General features: G+C 41.3%; 1 protein-coding gene across 1 annotated transcript in view; it reads right to left on the bottom strand.

Annotated features, from left to right (window-relative positions):
• LOC130910663 (synaptotagmin-like protein 1) overlaps nucleotides 1-15,864 on the bottom strand; it is a 49,905-nt gene that overhangs the window by 12,108 nt on the left and 21,933 nt on the right. Inside the window, exons 4-8 of the mRNA XM_057828149.1 lie at nucleotides 14,740-14,872; nucleotides 14,557-14,608; nucleotides 8,734-8,841; nucleotides 8,469-8,638; nucleotides 189-291 (exon numbers count right to left, since the gene is read on the bottom strand). Of these exons, the coding sequence (XP_057684132.1) occupies nucleotides 189-291; nucleotides 8,469-8,638; nucleotides 8,734-8,841; nucleotides 14,557-14,608; nucleotides 14,740-14,872 (566 nt within the window). The remainder of the gene's footprint in view (nucleotides 1-188; nucleotides 292-8,468; nucleotides 8,639-8,733; nucleotides 8,842-14,556; nucleotides 14,609-14,739; nucleotides 14,873-15,864) is intronic.

Here is a 15,864-nt window from a genome sequence, read left to right as displayed (position 1 = left end):
TTAGGAACACTTACATTCACATTAAAACAGATTTTTGAAATTAGTGCTAATGGTTATTTTTTTGGGAGGGGAAAAATTTGATGAAACTTTTGTACCCGTACATAAAAGAAAATGGCTTTACTGTAAACAGCTCTATATTTCAGCTTATTGGCTAATGTACCTAACGTTGTCTCCAGAGAGCGTCTTACTTTCAGCGTCTGCTCGAAAACAGGGTTCTGCGTCCGCTTCTTCACTGCCGTTTTCCTCTTACCGCGACTAGACATGTCGGGCAGCAGGTAGCATTTGACGTATCTGAAAAAAAGTTACAGCCTTAGCTTGATAGTGAGTGATTCCATGAATTCAAGTGGAAAAAATATTTGACTGAAACCTTTTTTTTTAATTTAACATTGTCGAGACTAAACATCGTCCTCGCCCCCGCTTGCAGCCCCAACGCAGAAGTAACACAGAAAGAGTCGAATCACGGGTGTATGTGTGTGCCCCCCAAACCTCAGTTGCTTAACTATTTGTCTCGCGACGTAGCATTAGTCTCTGTGCAGCGCTAAATTAGCCGCTAACCATGAATCAATTAATAGATGTAACGTGGCGACCAGCACCCAACCGGTGTCAGTAGGAAAAATAAATAAAACATATATTATAGTGCATGTTTAATGCTAGTGCTGCTACTACTAATGTTGCTGCTTAAATGGTGTGGTACTTATATAGCGCTTTTCCACCTTTCAAGACGCTCAAAGCGCTTTACACTATCTCACCATCCACCTACTGGTGACGCAGCACCAGGAGCAACGTGGGGTTCAGTGTCTTGCTCAAGGACACTTAGACGAGTTCATCAGGGCGGAGAATTGAACTCACAACCTCTGGGTTGGGAGACAACTACTCTACCACTGAGCCACGCCACCTCAACAAAAAATATATTGTGTTGGCCCGAATATAAGACGGAGCTGATTATAAGATGACCCTCCCTTTTTTAAGTTTGAAAAAAGACTTTTTGAACACCAAATCCATTTTTATACTGAAAATAATTACAGTACATCTGAAACAAATGATTATAACTATATATTTGAGAGAAAAATCATGTTATTTTTCCTCATTCAAATCTTAAAATCTGAACATTTAAATATGTAAACTAAAGTGCAATCACATTCGTAAATGAATGGTTTATTTACATTTCAAAAACCAGAAGCCAATCTATTGTGAACTAACAACAAAATTAAAATAACTGCATTAACCATCAAAGTGAAGTCAAACTGTCACTGTAGTCTTGAAACAAATCTGAATAAGGAAAAACATTGCAATAAAATAATGCAAACTGGTTAAACTTGAGAGTAGCTGAGATCTGTCATGACAGAACATCGCTTCAATGATATCTGGCGCCATCTAGCGTCTAGACCGCAAATATATAACGACCCCCCACTTTTTCCCCGTCTTATTTCAATGCAAAAAACACCGTCTTATATTCAGGCCAATACGGTACTTGAAACTCACCTGGAGGGGGTGCGTTTGTGAACTGAGTTTGTGTAGTAGAAAGTGAATAATATGCTCCAAGAAAACTGTCGGCTTCTTCGTTTGAGTATGGGTACACAGATATTGATGTTATTGTATTAGGATGCTATAATGTGGTACGATTCACCCTTTCTGCTCTTCTTCTAATTTTTCTTCTTATGGTTGTCTTAATGTACGCAGGCTCCTGTCTATAAGCTTTGACTAGCTTCTTAAGGAGACCTGTCCTAGTTCAGCATTATGAGATGACGTACATTTTGTGAATATGTAAGTGTGTGTGAATAAATTGAAATTTCTAGGTCACTTCCTGTTGATTTGGGGTTACTGAGGAAGGAAGTGACTCAAGAATGTCCCCATAAGAATAGGAAGTGACTCAAAATCAACAGGAACTCACCTCTAAATGCCCCAAAATGAAAAGAAGGTGAACTGTAAATGCCCACAAGACATGCTGTGGTTTCAGTGCCATTGATGGCGCTAATCCAGTCAAGATGAATTGGATGTTAAGCATGTTCAATGGCAACCATTGAGCTAATGGAGCTAATGTAAATACTTTTCTAATGGAAGATTTTGGTCTCTCCCTGTTTGTTACTGTGACACCGTTTTAAAACGATATATCCAGGGGTGAAATTTGCTCGAATTTCATGCCGGAACTCCCTCACAAAAAGGTCGCCACAGAGCCAGATGTCTTTTTTTATTTATGTAGTTTATGTAGTTTATTTATGGGGGTAAATAAAATAAAACTTTCACGTTTTAACATTTGCATTAGGCTACTGCATTTACTGCATTACACTTACTGTAACAAGGTATACATGAAAATTTGATTTTCATTCAAAATTGTATTTTAAAGTATCATACATGAAATAAATAAGTACAAATGACTTACATTGTGCACAGTGAAATAGAATTTATTTTGAAGATAACACAAACATTAACCTTCTTATATTATAAGGAAATAAGTAGCCTAACATTAGCTTGGTACTCCAGACTCATCGCTGTTCCAGCTATTGAGTCTGGCCACCATTAAGCGGATAAAATTTCCAGGGCGGCGCAAGTCACAGCAAACAGACAGCGGAGTGGACCAATCAGCGACGGGCGGATGTGACGTTAGAAACGCGACAAGGGACTTGCGCGCGAAAGTAAACATACAAGGAGAGCGGAGTTTATTCAACATGGCTAGCGTGAGACAGACTGTTGTCAATGACTTGTGTCGATGTGTTTTTGGTAATTTAAAACTGATTTTACCGTGGATTGGAACATATTCTCGGCTCTCCTGTTCGCCATCTGTGTTGTTGTGGAGACGACTTCCGACGCGGAAGAGTGACGTTGCTCGTTAAGAACACATCAAGCAAATAAACGAATCTGATTTGACGACTGATTTTGTACTTGCTCGAGAGGCCGTTATTGGCTGGGTCCCAGACTATTCTTTCAGTGTTTGAAAAATACAGGGAGAACAGTCTGGCCGTGCCAGGCAAGCCTAACATAGGCAAATGAACAAAAATAAGTCGAAAGTGCACATAACCGAATGTATCACATTTGAGGCAAGCGTTTCTGGACCATATTGCAGTAAAAAATTGTTTAACACCTTATTGTGTTTGTTTTACCACGAGAACTGCATGTAATGCTTAATGTATCTTTTATGATACAAATTTGAGAACATATACTAGTCTCAAAAAATTAGCAGATTGTGATAAAGTTCATTATTTTCTGTAATGTACTGATAAACATTTTACTTTCATATATTTTAGATTCATTACACACAACTGAAGTAGTTCAAGCCTTTTATTGTTTTAATATTCATGATGATTTTGGCAAAAGTCAAGAAAAAACAAAAATCCCTATCTCAAAAAATTTGCATATTTCATCCGACCAATACAAAAAAAGTGCTTTTTAATACAAAAATAGTCAACCTTCAATTAATTATATCATCTATGCAATCAATACTCAGTCGAGAATCTTTTTGCAGAAATGACTGCTTCAATGCTGCGTGGCACGGAGGCAATCAGCCTGTGGCACTGCTGCGGTGTTTTGGAGGCCCAGGATGCTTCGATAGCGGCCTTAAGCTCATCCACAGGGTCGGGTCTGGTGTCTCTCAACTTTCTCTTCACAATATCCCACAGATTCTCTATGGGGTTCAGGTCAGGAGAGTTGGCAGGCCAATTGAGTGCAGTAATGCCATGGTCAGTAAACCATTTACCAGTGGTTTTGGCACTTTGAGAAGGTGCCAGGTCGTGCGGAAAAATGAAATCTTCATCTCCAGCTTTTCAGCAGATGGAAGCATTAGGTGCTTCAAAATCTCCTGATAGCTAGCTGCTTTGACCCTGCCCTTGACAAAACACAGTAGACCAACACTAGCAGCTGACATGGCACCCCAGACCATCACTCACTGTGGGTACTTGACACTGGACTTCAGGCATTTTGGCATTTCCTTCTCACCAGTCTTCCTCCAAACTCTGGCACCTCGATTTCCGAATGACATGCAAAATTTGCTTTCATCTGAAAAAAGTACTTTGGACCACTGAGGAACAGTCCAGTGCTGCTTCTCTGTAGCCCAGGTCAGGCGCTTCTGCCACTGTTTCAGGTTCAAAAGTTGCTTGACCTGGGGAATGCGGCACCTGTAGCCCATTTCCAGCACACGCCTGTGCACGGTGGCTCTGGGTGTTTCTACTCCAGCCTCAGTCCACAGTTTCTGCAGGTCCCCCAAGGTCTGGAATCGGCCCTTCTCCACAGTCTTTCTCAGGGTGCGGTCACCGCTTCTGGTTGTGCAGCGTTTCCTGCCACACTTTTTCCTTCCCACAGACTTCCCACTGAGGTGCCTTGATACAGTACTCTGGGAACAGCCTGTTTGCTCAGAAATTTCTTTCTGTGTCTTAGCCTCTTGCTTGAGGGTGTCAATGATGGCTTTCTGGACAGCAGTCAGGTCGGCAGTCTTGCCCATGATTGCAGTTTTGAGTAATGAACCAGGCTGGGAGTTTTTAAAAGCCTCAGGAATCTTTCGCAGGGGTTTTGAGTTAATTCGTCGATTTAGATGATTAGGTTAGTAGCTTCTTTAGGGGCAGTTTACATGGTGACTCTGCGACACAAAGACGCAATGACCGAGTAGCGGAATCGCATCGCGTTCATATTGTGTCGGCGAAGACGAAAAATTCTGAATCCTGCCTCCAAAGTGGAAGAATTCGGTTGCGGGGGATTGAGGGGAGCTTGCTTCGCATGAATATCAATAGCTCCCGCGGCGCGAGACCGCGCCGATAACGTCAGCACTCGTACATGTCACATTGGGTGCGCGCAGCGGTGCTACTAAACATTAAAAACAGGAAATATGGCGGAATGTCGGCTTTAATTTACCGTTTTAATAAAATTTTTAAATTAAATATGTTGAATGTTTCTATTTTTGTGCCTTTTTGAACAAAAGAAAAATGCCATTGCTTTGAGTGGGCGGGCATATTTTTTTCCGGGCTGAGGAGCTTGTTGGGGTCAAAGTGCATAATTCGCTGTCGCCTTGTAAATCTGCACTGCCCCCTCGGGCCTGGCATGAATACTACATCGTTTTCATGCGGAATTTCGACATTGTTCGAATGGAGACAGGCCTATATAAATGCAAATTTGAAATTTTTCGTATTCTCGGAGAGTCACCATGTAAACGGCCCCTTAGAGTACCTTTTCATGATATGCTAATTTTTTGAGATAGGGATTTTTGTTTTTTCTTGACTTTTTTGCCAAAATCATTAATATTAAAACAATAAAAGGCTTGAACTACTTCAGTTGTGTGTAATGAATCTAAAATATATCAAAGTCTAATGTTTATCAGTATATTACAGAAAATAACAAACTTTATCACAATATACAAATTTTTTGAGAAGGACCACAGACTACAAATTAATTTAAAATATGTTCAATTTTTTAAGCTTTCAAAAATTTAAACAAACCTAAATTTTCTGTTCATTATTTCTGGGGTCAAGCATTATAGGTTAACATGATGGCACTCGCTGGGAGAACTCCGGCTGTCCGTGGAATAAATAATAAACAGTGGAAGGCAAAAACAGACGACGGAAACAGATGACGCTACACAAGCACTTTATGCTTGTTGTTAATACTTGTGTATGTGAATCTGATGTTTGTAGATTGTTTTCCTCTTAGAGATGCCTGTGTGGCAGCCAGGCAGGTTGTTTTTAGCATGGGGTTTTGACAGTTGCCGTCATTTTTTCGGGATCAAAGCACCGTTCCCGGAACTTCTTTTCGGTACGGCGTTCCTGCCCACTTTCACCCCTGGATATATCAATTCTTATTGGGATATATCAATAACATTTTGGGCTACGAGTCGCTGACGAATGCCAAGGTTGCGGAAACCGTAACGTATAATATATATCAATCGCAAACTGTCGTATTTAGTGTAGGGCCAATAATAAAACAAATCCACACCATTAGAAGTTTTACGGCAGACTAAAGTGTTTTCGCTGGCATTAAACACATAGTCTGGAAATTTTATACCAACTACAATTTTCCATTAAACTTAAGACAATGTAAGACCTTGATTATCCAGATTTTAAAGGGAACCTCAGACTTAAAGACTTGTAGGCTCTAATAAGCCACAATTGTTCTCTTTTACTAAAATATATTAGAAACACAGAAATTAAGGCTATTGACTTAAAAATCTATATTTAGTACATGTTTTGACCTACAGAGGGGACCATGTTTTATGCGCACAATGGAGGCTCGGGGTGATGACATAGTTTGTCACTGTCACTAGACGAACACTACTCTTCCACACTATTCTGAAATTCCTTCCTCTGAGGCGAGACATCCGTGTGTGTTTTAGTGTGTTTTAATTGAGTCTTTCATCACCTTTTCAATGCCTCAAAACACTTTTCGCATGTTTCCCTCTCATACTTTTAAGTATTGTGTTTTCTTGTGGTAGCTCCAAAGCAGATTGTTGATCTGTTGACCACATTGGTCACGTAGCGTATTTAAACCACCCTTACTCGATATTACTACATTTAAGTATTTTCTTAAGGCATCTTTAGTATGTTCTGCCTGTATGCATCTAAACAAAACAAGCTGAAAGCGCACGGTAGTACTTTGGGTGTCAAATTCGCCTCTAGTAGGACGTTTCGCTGGTGTAGCACATATTGGCGGAACACTGGTTTTGTCCTACTCTCGTCTATTCTCATCTGGTCTTTCCTGTTCATTTTGCGTTTGCTGCTCGTTTTGTGAAACGTCGACAGTGCTGTCATGCTCATTAATGTTCCACTCGGGTTCCCATTGAAAGGGCTGAACAGATGACATGTTCATGTCACTAGTCATACTCTGGAAGCACGGCGTAACCATGTGATTTCACCGCCCTGTGACGTCAATAACAATGGAGACCTATTAGTTTAACTAATTTTAAAAATTGTATAAAAACTAGTGCTATCAAATTTATCGCGTTAACGGGCGGTAATTAATTTTTTAATTAATCACGTTAAAATATATGACGCAATTTGAGGCAACGCATGAACGGGTCATTCCGTGCATGCGTTGCCTCAAACAGTTTACAATGATGCCGTTTTAGCACATTGAGAGCGAAAAGGCAGAGAAATGCGAGTGGACACAGGCGTTCATTGGACCGCGCCTTTTATTGGCTTAAACTTTGGGAACTTTTTCACAACAAATATAAGTATTGTGGCGAACGACGTGGGGAAGAATGACAGGAGACAATCTTTTTCTTAACACGCTTAATTGAACACAACGCAGCGCATACTGTGTACCATTTGCAGCCACCACTGACAATCATGGTTGCCCAACTTCCCATCATGCATTTGGATGGAACAGTTAAGTCGCTACAGTATCATTTAGTGAAAGCACAACAAAAATAATATTCCGAACTCTTACAGGAGACAATCTTTTTCTTAACACAACGCAGAACATACTGTATACCATTTGCAGCCACCACTGACAGTCATGGTTGCCCAACTTGCTATCATGCATTTGGGCGGAACAGTTAAGTCGCTTCAGTATCATTTAGTGAAAGCACAACAAAAATAATATTCCTATCTCTCAAAAAAATAATGTTCACAAAAAGCGCTCAATGCAAAGAGAACTGGCATTCCCAATCAAAATAGCAATGCAAAATACACATAAAACTTACTCAGACTTTGCCTTGGCTAGATCTCTAATTAATTTAAAACTCGCCATTGACACCTTGTGGTGTATTTCAATCACTACCTTACGTAGTTAAAGATACTGTGGAAGAAAGAAGTCGAAGAGCCCATGTGACGTCCCACTCGGCGACGTCAACAATGGCATGCTATTAGTTTGTTTTTTGAATGAAAATTTTACAAATTTTATTAAAACGAAAAAACATTAAGAGGGGTTTTAATTTAAAATTACTATAACTTGTATTCAAATTTATCTTATGAGAACTACAAGTCTTTCTATCCGTGGATCCCTTTAACAGAAAGAATGTTAATAATGTTAATGCCATCTTGTGGATTTATTATTATAATAAACAAATACAGTACTTATGTACAGTATGTTGAATGTTTATGTCCGTCTTGTGTGTTATCTTTCCAACAATAATTTACAGAAAAATATGTATATATACCTGTATATATGCATATTTTAGAGATGATTTGAATTGCGATTAATTACAATTAATTAATTTTTAAGCTGTGATTAACTCGATTAAAAATTTTAATCGTTTGACAGCCCTATTAAAAACGAAAACATCAAGACGGGTTTTAGTATCAAATTATTTTAACTTATTCTCATGAAGAACTAGTCTTCAAGTCTTTCTATATGCGGTTCCCTTTAAAACCTTTTAAGGACCTGCGGGAACCCTGCAATTGGACAAAAAAAACAAAAAGCTGACGCCTACACGCACACTTGTGGGAATAAACCACTTGAATTGCAAGGAACAAATATCAAAACTGAAGTTTTACAGAGGCCAACGCTTTTGAAAGTGTTTATGTCAGCACAATGCTTCGACCGAAACTCACGGGTCAGAACGGTTGTCGTCAGTAGCCGCCGAGATGTCCTCGCAGCGGTGCACTTTGACGCATAGCTCTCCCTTGTGGCGGTCATAGGCCAGGGAGAACTGGACGCGGCCACGCACCTCCACCACTCCAAACACCCCCGAGCTGAACAGGCTCATCATGCCGCCACTAAGCTACTCACGACACATATGATACAGAAACTTGCGTCACTCTGTGCTGACTCATCGATAAATTGATTAAGAGCGTGCAACTGTGTGTGTGTTTGTACCGAATAGCTGGAGTGGAAATGAGGGTTTTTTTGCAAAGATGAAGGTTCCTGGTCTGTTAGGATACTGCCCAGAGACACAGACTCCCTCTTGTTATGTGGATGGACTTCCTAAAATAGCAAAAGAAAAAAATTGTCTTTCTAGCACCAGGGTTTTTACAAGTATCAGCAAATTTCCTTTAATGATTTTAATGCCACTTTAAATTTAATGCCCATGCCTAACTGCAGATAGTTTTACACACACAAATTGTGAGTAATGACTTAATAATGAATTTTTAACAGATACAGTGGGGCAAATAAGTATTTAGTCAACCACCAATTGTGCAAGTTCTCCTACTTGAAAAGATTAGAGAGGCCTGTAATTGTCAACATGGGTAAACCTCAACCATGAGAGACAGAATGTGGAAAGAAACTTAAAATCAGATTGTTTGATTTTTAAAGAATTTATTTCCAAATTAGAGTGGAAAAAAAGTATTTGGTCACCTACAAACAAGTAAGATTTCTGGCTGTCAAAGAGGTCTAACTTCTACTAATGAGGTCTAACGAGGCTCCACTTGTTACCTGTATTAATGGCACCTGTTTTAACTCATTTTCGGTATAAAAGACACCTGTCCACAACCTCAGTCAGTCACACTCCAAACTCCACTATGGCCAAGACCAAAGAGCTGTCGAAGGACACCAGAGACAAAATTGTAGACCTGCTCAAGGCTGGGAAGACTGAATCTGTAATAGGTAAAACGCTTTGTGTAAAGAAATCAACTGTGGGAGCAATTATTAGAAAATGGAAGACATACAAGACCACTGATAATCTCCCTCGATCTGGGGCTCCATGCAAGATCTCACCCCTTGGTGTCAAAATGATAACAAGAACGGTGAACAAAAATCCCAGAACCACATGGGGGGACCGAGTGAATGACCTACAGAGAGCTGGGACCACAGTAACAAAGGCTACCATCAGTAACACAATGCGCCGCCAGGGACTCGAATCCTGCACTGCCAGACATGTCCCCCTGCTGAAGCCAGTACACGTCCAGGCCTGTCTGCGGTTTGCTAGAGAGAATTTGGATGATCCAGAAAAGGACTGGGAGAATGTGTTATGGTCAGATGAAACCAAAATAGAACTTTTTGGTAGAAACACAGGTTCTCGTGTTTGGAGGAGAAAGAATAATGAATCGCATCCAAAAAACACCATAACCACTGTGAAGCATGGGGGTGGAAACATCATGCTTTGGGGCTGTTTTTCTGCAAGGGGACCAGGACGACTGATCTGCGAAAAGGAAAGAATGAATGGGGCCATGTATCGAGAGATTTTGAGTGAAAATCTCCTTCCATCAGCAAAGGCATTGAAGATGAGACGTGGCTGGGTCTTTCAGCATGACAACGATCCCAAACACACAGCCAGGGCAACAAAGGAGTGGCTTCGTAAGAAGCATTTCAAGGTCCTGGAGCGGCCTAGCCAGTCTCCAGATCTCAACCCCATAAAAAAATCTGTGGAGGGAGTTGAAGGTCCGTGTTGCTCAACGACAGCCCCAAAACATCACTGCTCTAGAGGAGATCTGCATGGAGGAATGTGCCAAAATACCAGCAACAATGTGTAAAAAAACTTGTGAAGAGTTACAGTAAACGTTTGGCCTCCGTTATAGCCAACAAAGGGCACATAACAAAGTATTGAGATGAACTTTTGGTATTGACCAAATACTTATTTTTCACCATGATTTGCAAATAAATTCTTTAAAAAAAATCAAACAATGTGATTTTCTGTTTTTTTTCCCCCACATTCTGTCTCTCTGGTTGACATGTTGACAATTACAGGCCTCTCTAATATTTTCAAGTGGGAGAACTTGCACAATTAGTGGTTGACTAAATATTTATTTGCCCCACTGTAACAGATATCCCGATATTGTCCAACGCCAGAATTGATATATGCAGTCATGGACTTACATTTTAAGGCTAATTGTATTGTGATGCCCCACTGGATACCTTAATAATTATAAATGTAACAACTTCAAGGTTTTCAATTAGGATTGCATAAAAAAATGAGAACTAAAGTTATGGTAAAAAGTGTCCATAATGCACTACTATATTTGTTGTTGAAATCAAAATAGTGCAAACATCATTTTTTTGGACCATGTGCAAGTGCAAAATGGCAATAAGGCACTGTCATATAACATACACTGCTGGCCAAAAGTCTTGGCACCCCTGCCATTCTGTCAGATAATGCTCAATTTCTCCCAGAAAATGATTGCAATTACAAATGCTTTGGTAGTAATATCTTCATTTATTTTGCTTGCAATGAAAAAACACAAAAGAGAATGAAAAAAATAAATCATTATCATTTTACGCAAAACTCCAAAAAAGGGCCTGACATAAATATTGGCATCCTCAGACTAATACTTGGTAGCACAACCAAGACAAAGTCAAATAGACAAAATAACTGCGAACAAACGCTTCCGGTATCCATTAATGAGTTTCTTACAATGCTCTGCTGGAATTTTAGACCATTCTTCTTTGGCCAACTACTCCAGGTCTCTGAGATTTGAAGTCCAAATTGCCATTTTCATATCTATCCACACATAGGTGGAGTTTGACTTTTGGGGCAAGGGGGGGCACAACATGTTGATGACCCCAAAACGCACAACTCAGTGTCAGCAATAAAATTAACTTACAAGAACACTAATAATAATAAGTTGAAAACCAGCGTTTTTTTGTTTCCCATCATTCTTGAGGGGAATTCCAAACCAGGCTGCATAGGTTATACTTTTAGCCAAAATCGTCATCCATTGAATATTATACGCCCGCCTGTGTCGTGCCAATGTAGTTACCCCAGTCAAAAATTGTATCCCCTGGGTGGAGCTACTGGGCTGCACTGATTTGATTGATTTCCATATTTTGGTGATGTAGTTATCTACGAGGTTTTAAAAACATAAAACCAAAAAAAAAAAAATATTTTTTTTCTGTCGTATAATGTAACATATGTGCTGAAAGTAAAAAAGGCAATGTTTAACTGTTTTACACGTAGGATGACCTATAACTGTTATTATTGTAATTCAAGTCCTGTATGGAGTTTCTCCAGTTTAATAAACACCGGTGTCCAAAACATATAACTGTGGTGGTTATTTTCTGTCTTAAATTCATTGTTTAAGTCGACATAACTCATAACTAATGAGTGTGTGCGCTCCCGTGGCCAGGGGACACAATTTTTGACAGGGGTAACTACATTGGCAAGACACCGTTTGTGGCTCTGTTGCACAATTAGCGTCTTTAGTGGGACAAATTGAAACTCCGCTCACCATTTTGATGATGGTCTGTAGCGTTTCATGGTCCACATTTTCTTTCGTTCTTTGTTCTTGTTTGGTTTGAAAAAAATTACGTATATCAATCTTGCCTCTTCGGTCCTCGGGTGGTTTTGGCTAACGCAAAGCAAATGACCGTCTTAGGTGCTCGTCACATGATATGTTCGAAAAATAATTTTGACCCATTATAAAAATCTATTTTTTGTTCATTTCATATATTTTTGCTGGTTGTTCTTTTGCTTTACAACTTTTATAGACAATATTTTTCTTAATTTTTAAAACCATATACAGTGATACCTCAGCTCACGAACGCTTAAGCTCACGAACTTTTCGCCTCAAGAACATTAAATTCGCGAGCATATAGTCTCTGCTGACGAACTAGTTTTCGGCGGACGAACCGATTCACGCGGTCGAAAAGCGCCACGAGAAGCTGACGCACGCTCACGGCGTCCCAGTTCGTCCCCTCACTTTCGTTGAGTGCGGACGTGGTTTGTGTTTGATAGACATTTTGGACCATATTGAGTGTACTTTTGCTATTATGGGACCGAAAAAGAGTTACCTACAGTCCTTATGGAAGGTGACTCGTGTTACCAATTCGCCCTCGACTGGTAATTGGCGGTGCTTTCAGCTTCCCACCGTAGTGAGAAGTGGACCGGCGAGTCACGTTGGCTCGTTGTCGTCGGTTGTCTTCGGTTCGCCCGATTTCCTCTCCAGAAAGGTGGCGGCGTGCATACAAACACCCAGAGGCGTCGGATGGCTTTTTGTGGGCACTTTTATTAACAACCAAAAGCATGTGGGGGGCACAGCAGTGGAGTCTACGCTAACTGCGCACTTTGCCGGTAACACTCTCCTTCCAAACAGTAACTCCCTCCCTCCCTCCTCCTCCCACTCCATTCCATCAAGCCATCAACTACCATCACAAAGGTAAATAAAACGACTTTATTATACAGTACAGTTTATTTCTTTAATTATAATACAATAGCACATTTATTATACATAAAATAAGGTATATTTTTGTGTAGTTGTAAGGCTTATTTAGTAGAAAATTATGTTTTATGGGGACCTGGGAACGGATTATTCTCATTTTAATGGTTTCTTATGGGAAATAAATGTTCGGAAGACGAACTTTTCGCCTTACACACACTTTCTGGGAACCAATTATGTTCGTGAGCTGAGGTATCACTGTACTGTATAGGAAAATCAATTACATGCAATGACACTTTTCGGCCACCGGGGGGGAAGCCACCCCCTGAAACCACTTATGTCTCCACAGGTGTTCTATGGGATTCAGGCCTGGACTCTTTGCTGGCCACTTTAGAAGTCTCCAGTGCTTTCTCTCAAACCATTTTTTTAGTGCTTTTTGAAGTGTATTTTGGGTCATTGTCCTGCTGGAGGACCCATGACCTCTAAGGGAGACCCAGCATTCTCACACAGGGCCCTACATTATGCTACAAAATTTGTTGATAGTCTTCAGACTTCACAATGCCATGCACTCTGTCAAGAAATACAGTGCCAGAGGCAGCAAAGCAACCACAAATCATAAGGGAACCTCCACCATGTTTGACTGTGGAGACTGTGTTCTTTTCTTTGAAGGCCTCGTTTTTTCCCCTGTAAACTCTATGTTGATGCCTTTTCCCAAAAAGCTCATCTTTTGTCTCATCTGACCAGAGAACATTCTTCCAAAAACATTTTTGTCAGGTAAGTTTTGGCAAACTCCAGCCTGGGTTTTTTTGGGTCTCTGGGTCAGAAGTGGGGTCTTCCTGGGTCTCTTACCATAGAGTCCCTTTTCATTCAGACGCTGACGGATAGTACGGGTTGACACTGTTGTACCCTCGGACTGCAGGACAGCTTGAACTTGTTTGGATGTTAGTCGAGGTTCTTTATCCACCATCCGCACAATCTTTCGTTGAAATCTCTTGTCAATTTTTTTTTCCCGTCCATTTCTAGGGAGGGTAGCCACAGTGCCATGGGCTTAACACTTATTGATGACACCGCGCAAGGTAGACACAGGAACATTCAGGTCTTTGGAGATGGACTTGTAGCCTCGAGATTGCACACGCTTCCTCACAGTTTTGCTTCTCAAGCCCTCAGAAAGTTCTTTGGTCTTCTTTCTTTTCTCCACGCTCAATGTGGTACACACAAGGACACAGGACAGAGGTTGAGTCAACTTTACTCCATTGTAACTGGCTGCAAGTGTGATTTAGTTATTGCCATCACCTGTTATGTGCCACAGGTAAGTAACAGGTGCTGTTAATTACACAAATTAGAGAAGCATCACATGATTTTTCAAAGGGTGCCAATACTTTTGTCTGGCCCTATTTTGGAGTTTTGAGTAAAATTATAATGACTTATTTTTTTTCCATTCTCTTTTGTGTTTTTCATAGCCAGCAAAATAAATAAAGACTTTACTACTAAAGCATTTGTGATTGCAATCATTTTCTGGGAGAAAATGAGCATTATCTGACAGAATTGCAGGGGTGCCAATACTTTTGGCCAGCACTTCAATTGTCAAAGCAAGTCTTCATTTACAGACCCTCGTTCCAGTTCTTTTCCTACTGGGTGTGGAGCCAGAACCGGATGGACAACTGAAAGTCAAATAAAAAAGTTGAAAAAATGTCATTTAACGTCACACTAAAGTTTTTTTGTTGTTGGTGACAGCAGTATAGTAATAATAAACAAAATGATGACTGTCTTTCTTAATCTATTTGATACTGACTGTGGGCTGTCCTCTCTCGACTCAATCAATCGCGTCTCCTCCGCCACCTGCAAAGAAGGGCTGCTGGATGGTTCATCCTCCTCCTCCACCTCACCTTCGCCATTTTGCATGCTGACCACTGAAGCCGCTGTTACTATGGCGACACAAAAAAAGCGTCAAGAGTAGTTACATTTCTTCAAGTTTTCAAAAGAATCTATCTATCTATCTATGAATATGTTAGTGCTATCGTAAGCTAATTGTATTTCCGGTTGACACCATGTAGGGGGCCTGATGACCAAGGAGAAAAAGGAAGGGGTGGGGTCGGACAGAGATATGATTGTGAGGGGTGGAGTGTGCACAAATCAGCAATGTGAGGTGTGGAACCCAGTATTATGTGAATCACTTGTACAGTAAGTGCGGATATGTTGACATCCTTTTCTATGCTGCCTGATCGCTAATCCTGGCACCGATAGTTTCTCAATTTGAGTGTGTCTAATTGCACCCAGTCATGAGTGAATCCCATCAGACAGTCCTGCAAATGAGTGAAAATGCTGTGCAGGGGTTGCTGAAGGACCACGGCCCTTCCCTAGCTAATAAGGGGGAGGGGGGCAGCGCAGCCCATCCCAAGGAGCAAGGAGACTGCCGTCATCCAGGAGGGTCCAGGAGCGCCCCCATCAACCGGCCTTTAGGTAGGGGATTAGGGGACGCACCATCACCACCCACGCCCACCCCCACCACCGCCTAACCACCCGGCCCACGAGCCACCGCCACAGCCCCTCAACCAACGCGGGACCCCACTAAGCCTGGGACAGGACAGGACCCCCACCCTGAGTAGGTGAGACTCTACGACCCACCGGCACCCAGCCAGCGACCCTTGCCGGAGCCTAAGAAGGATACACAAACGGAAAATGAGCAGGAGAGTGCCAAAAAGCCACCGGGGGGCGGTGCGGGACCGGAGCTCCAACTTCCCCCGCCCCCGTGGCCGGCAGCTCATGCAGAGAGGAGGACATGCCCCGGGAGCCACACCATGGAGAAAAAGTGTGGGACCCACCTACCGCCCTATTACTGTGGCTGCCATGTCCCCGACTGGCAGCCATTACCCAGCACCATTATGGGATTGTGTGGGGAGGGTAGTGCAGTGTATGC

Source organism: Corythoichthys intestinalis, chromosome 22 (genome assembly GCF_030265065.1).
Source record: "Corythoichthys intestinalis isolate RoL2023-P3 chromosome 22, ASM3026506v1, whole genome shotgun sequence".
Lineage (NCBI taxonomy): Eukaryota > Metazoa > Chordata > Actinopteri > Syngnathiformes > Syngnathidae > Corythoichthys > Corythoichthys intestinalis.
This window is presented reverse-complemented; position numbering and strand designations above follow the sequence as displayed.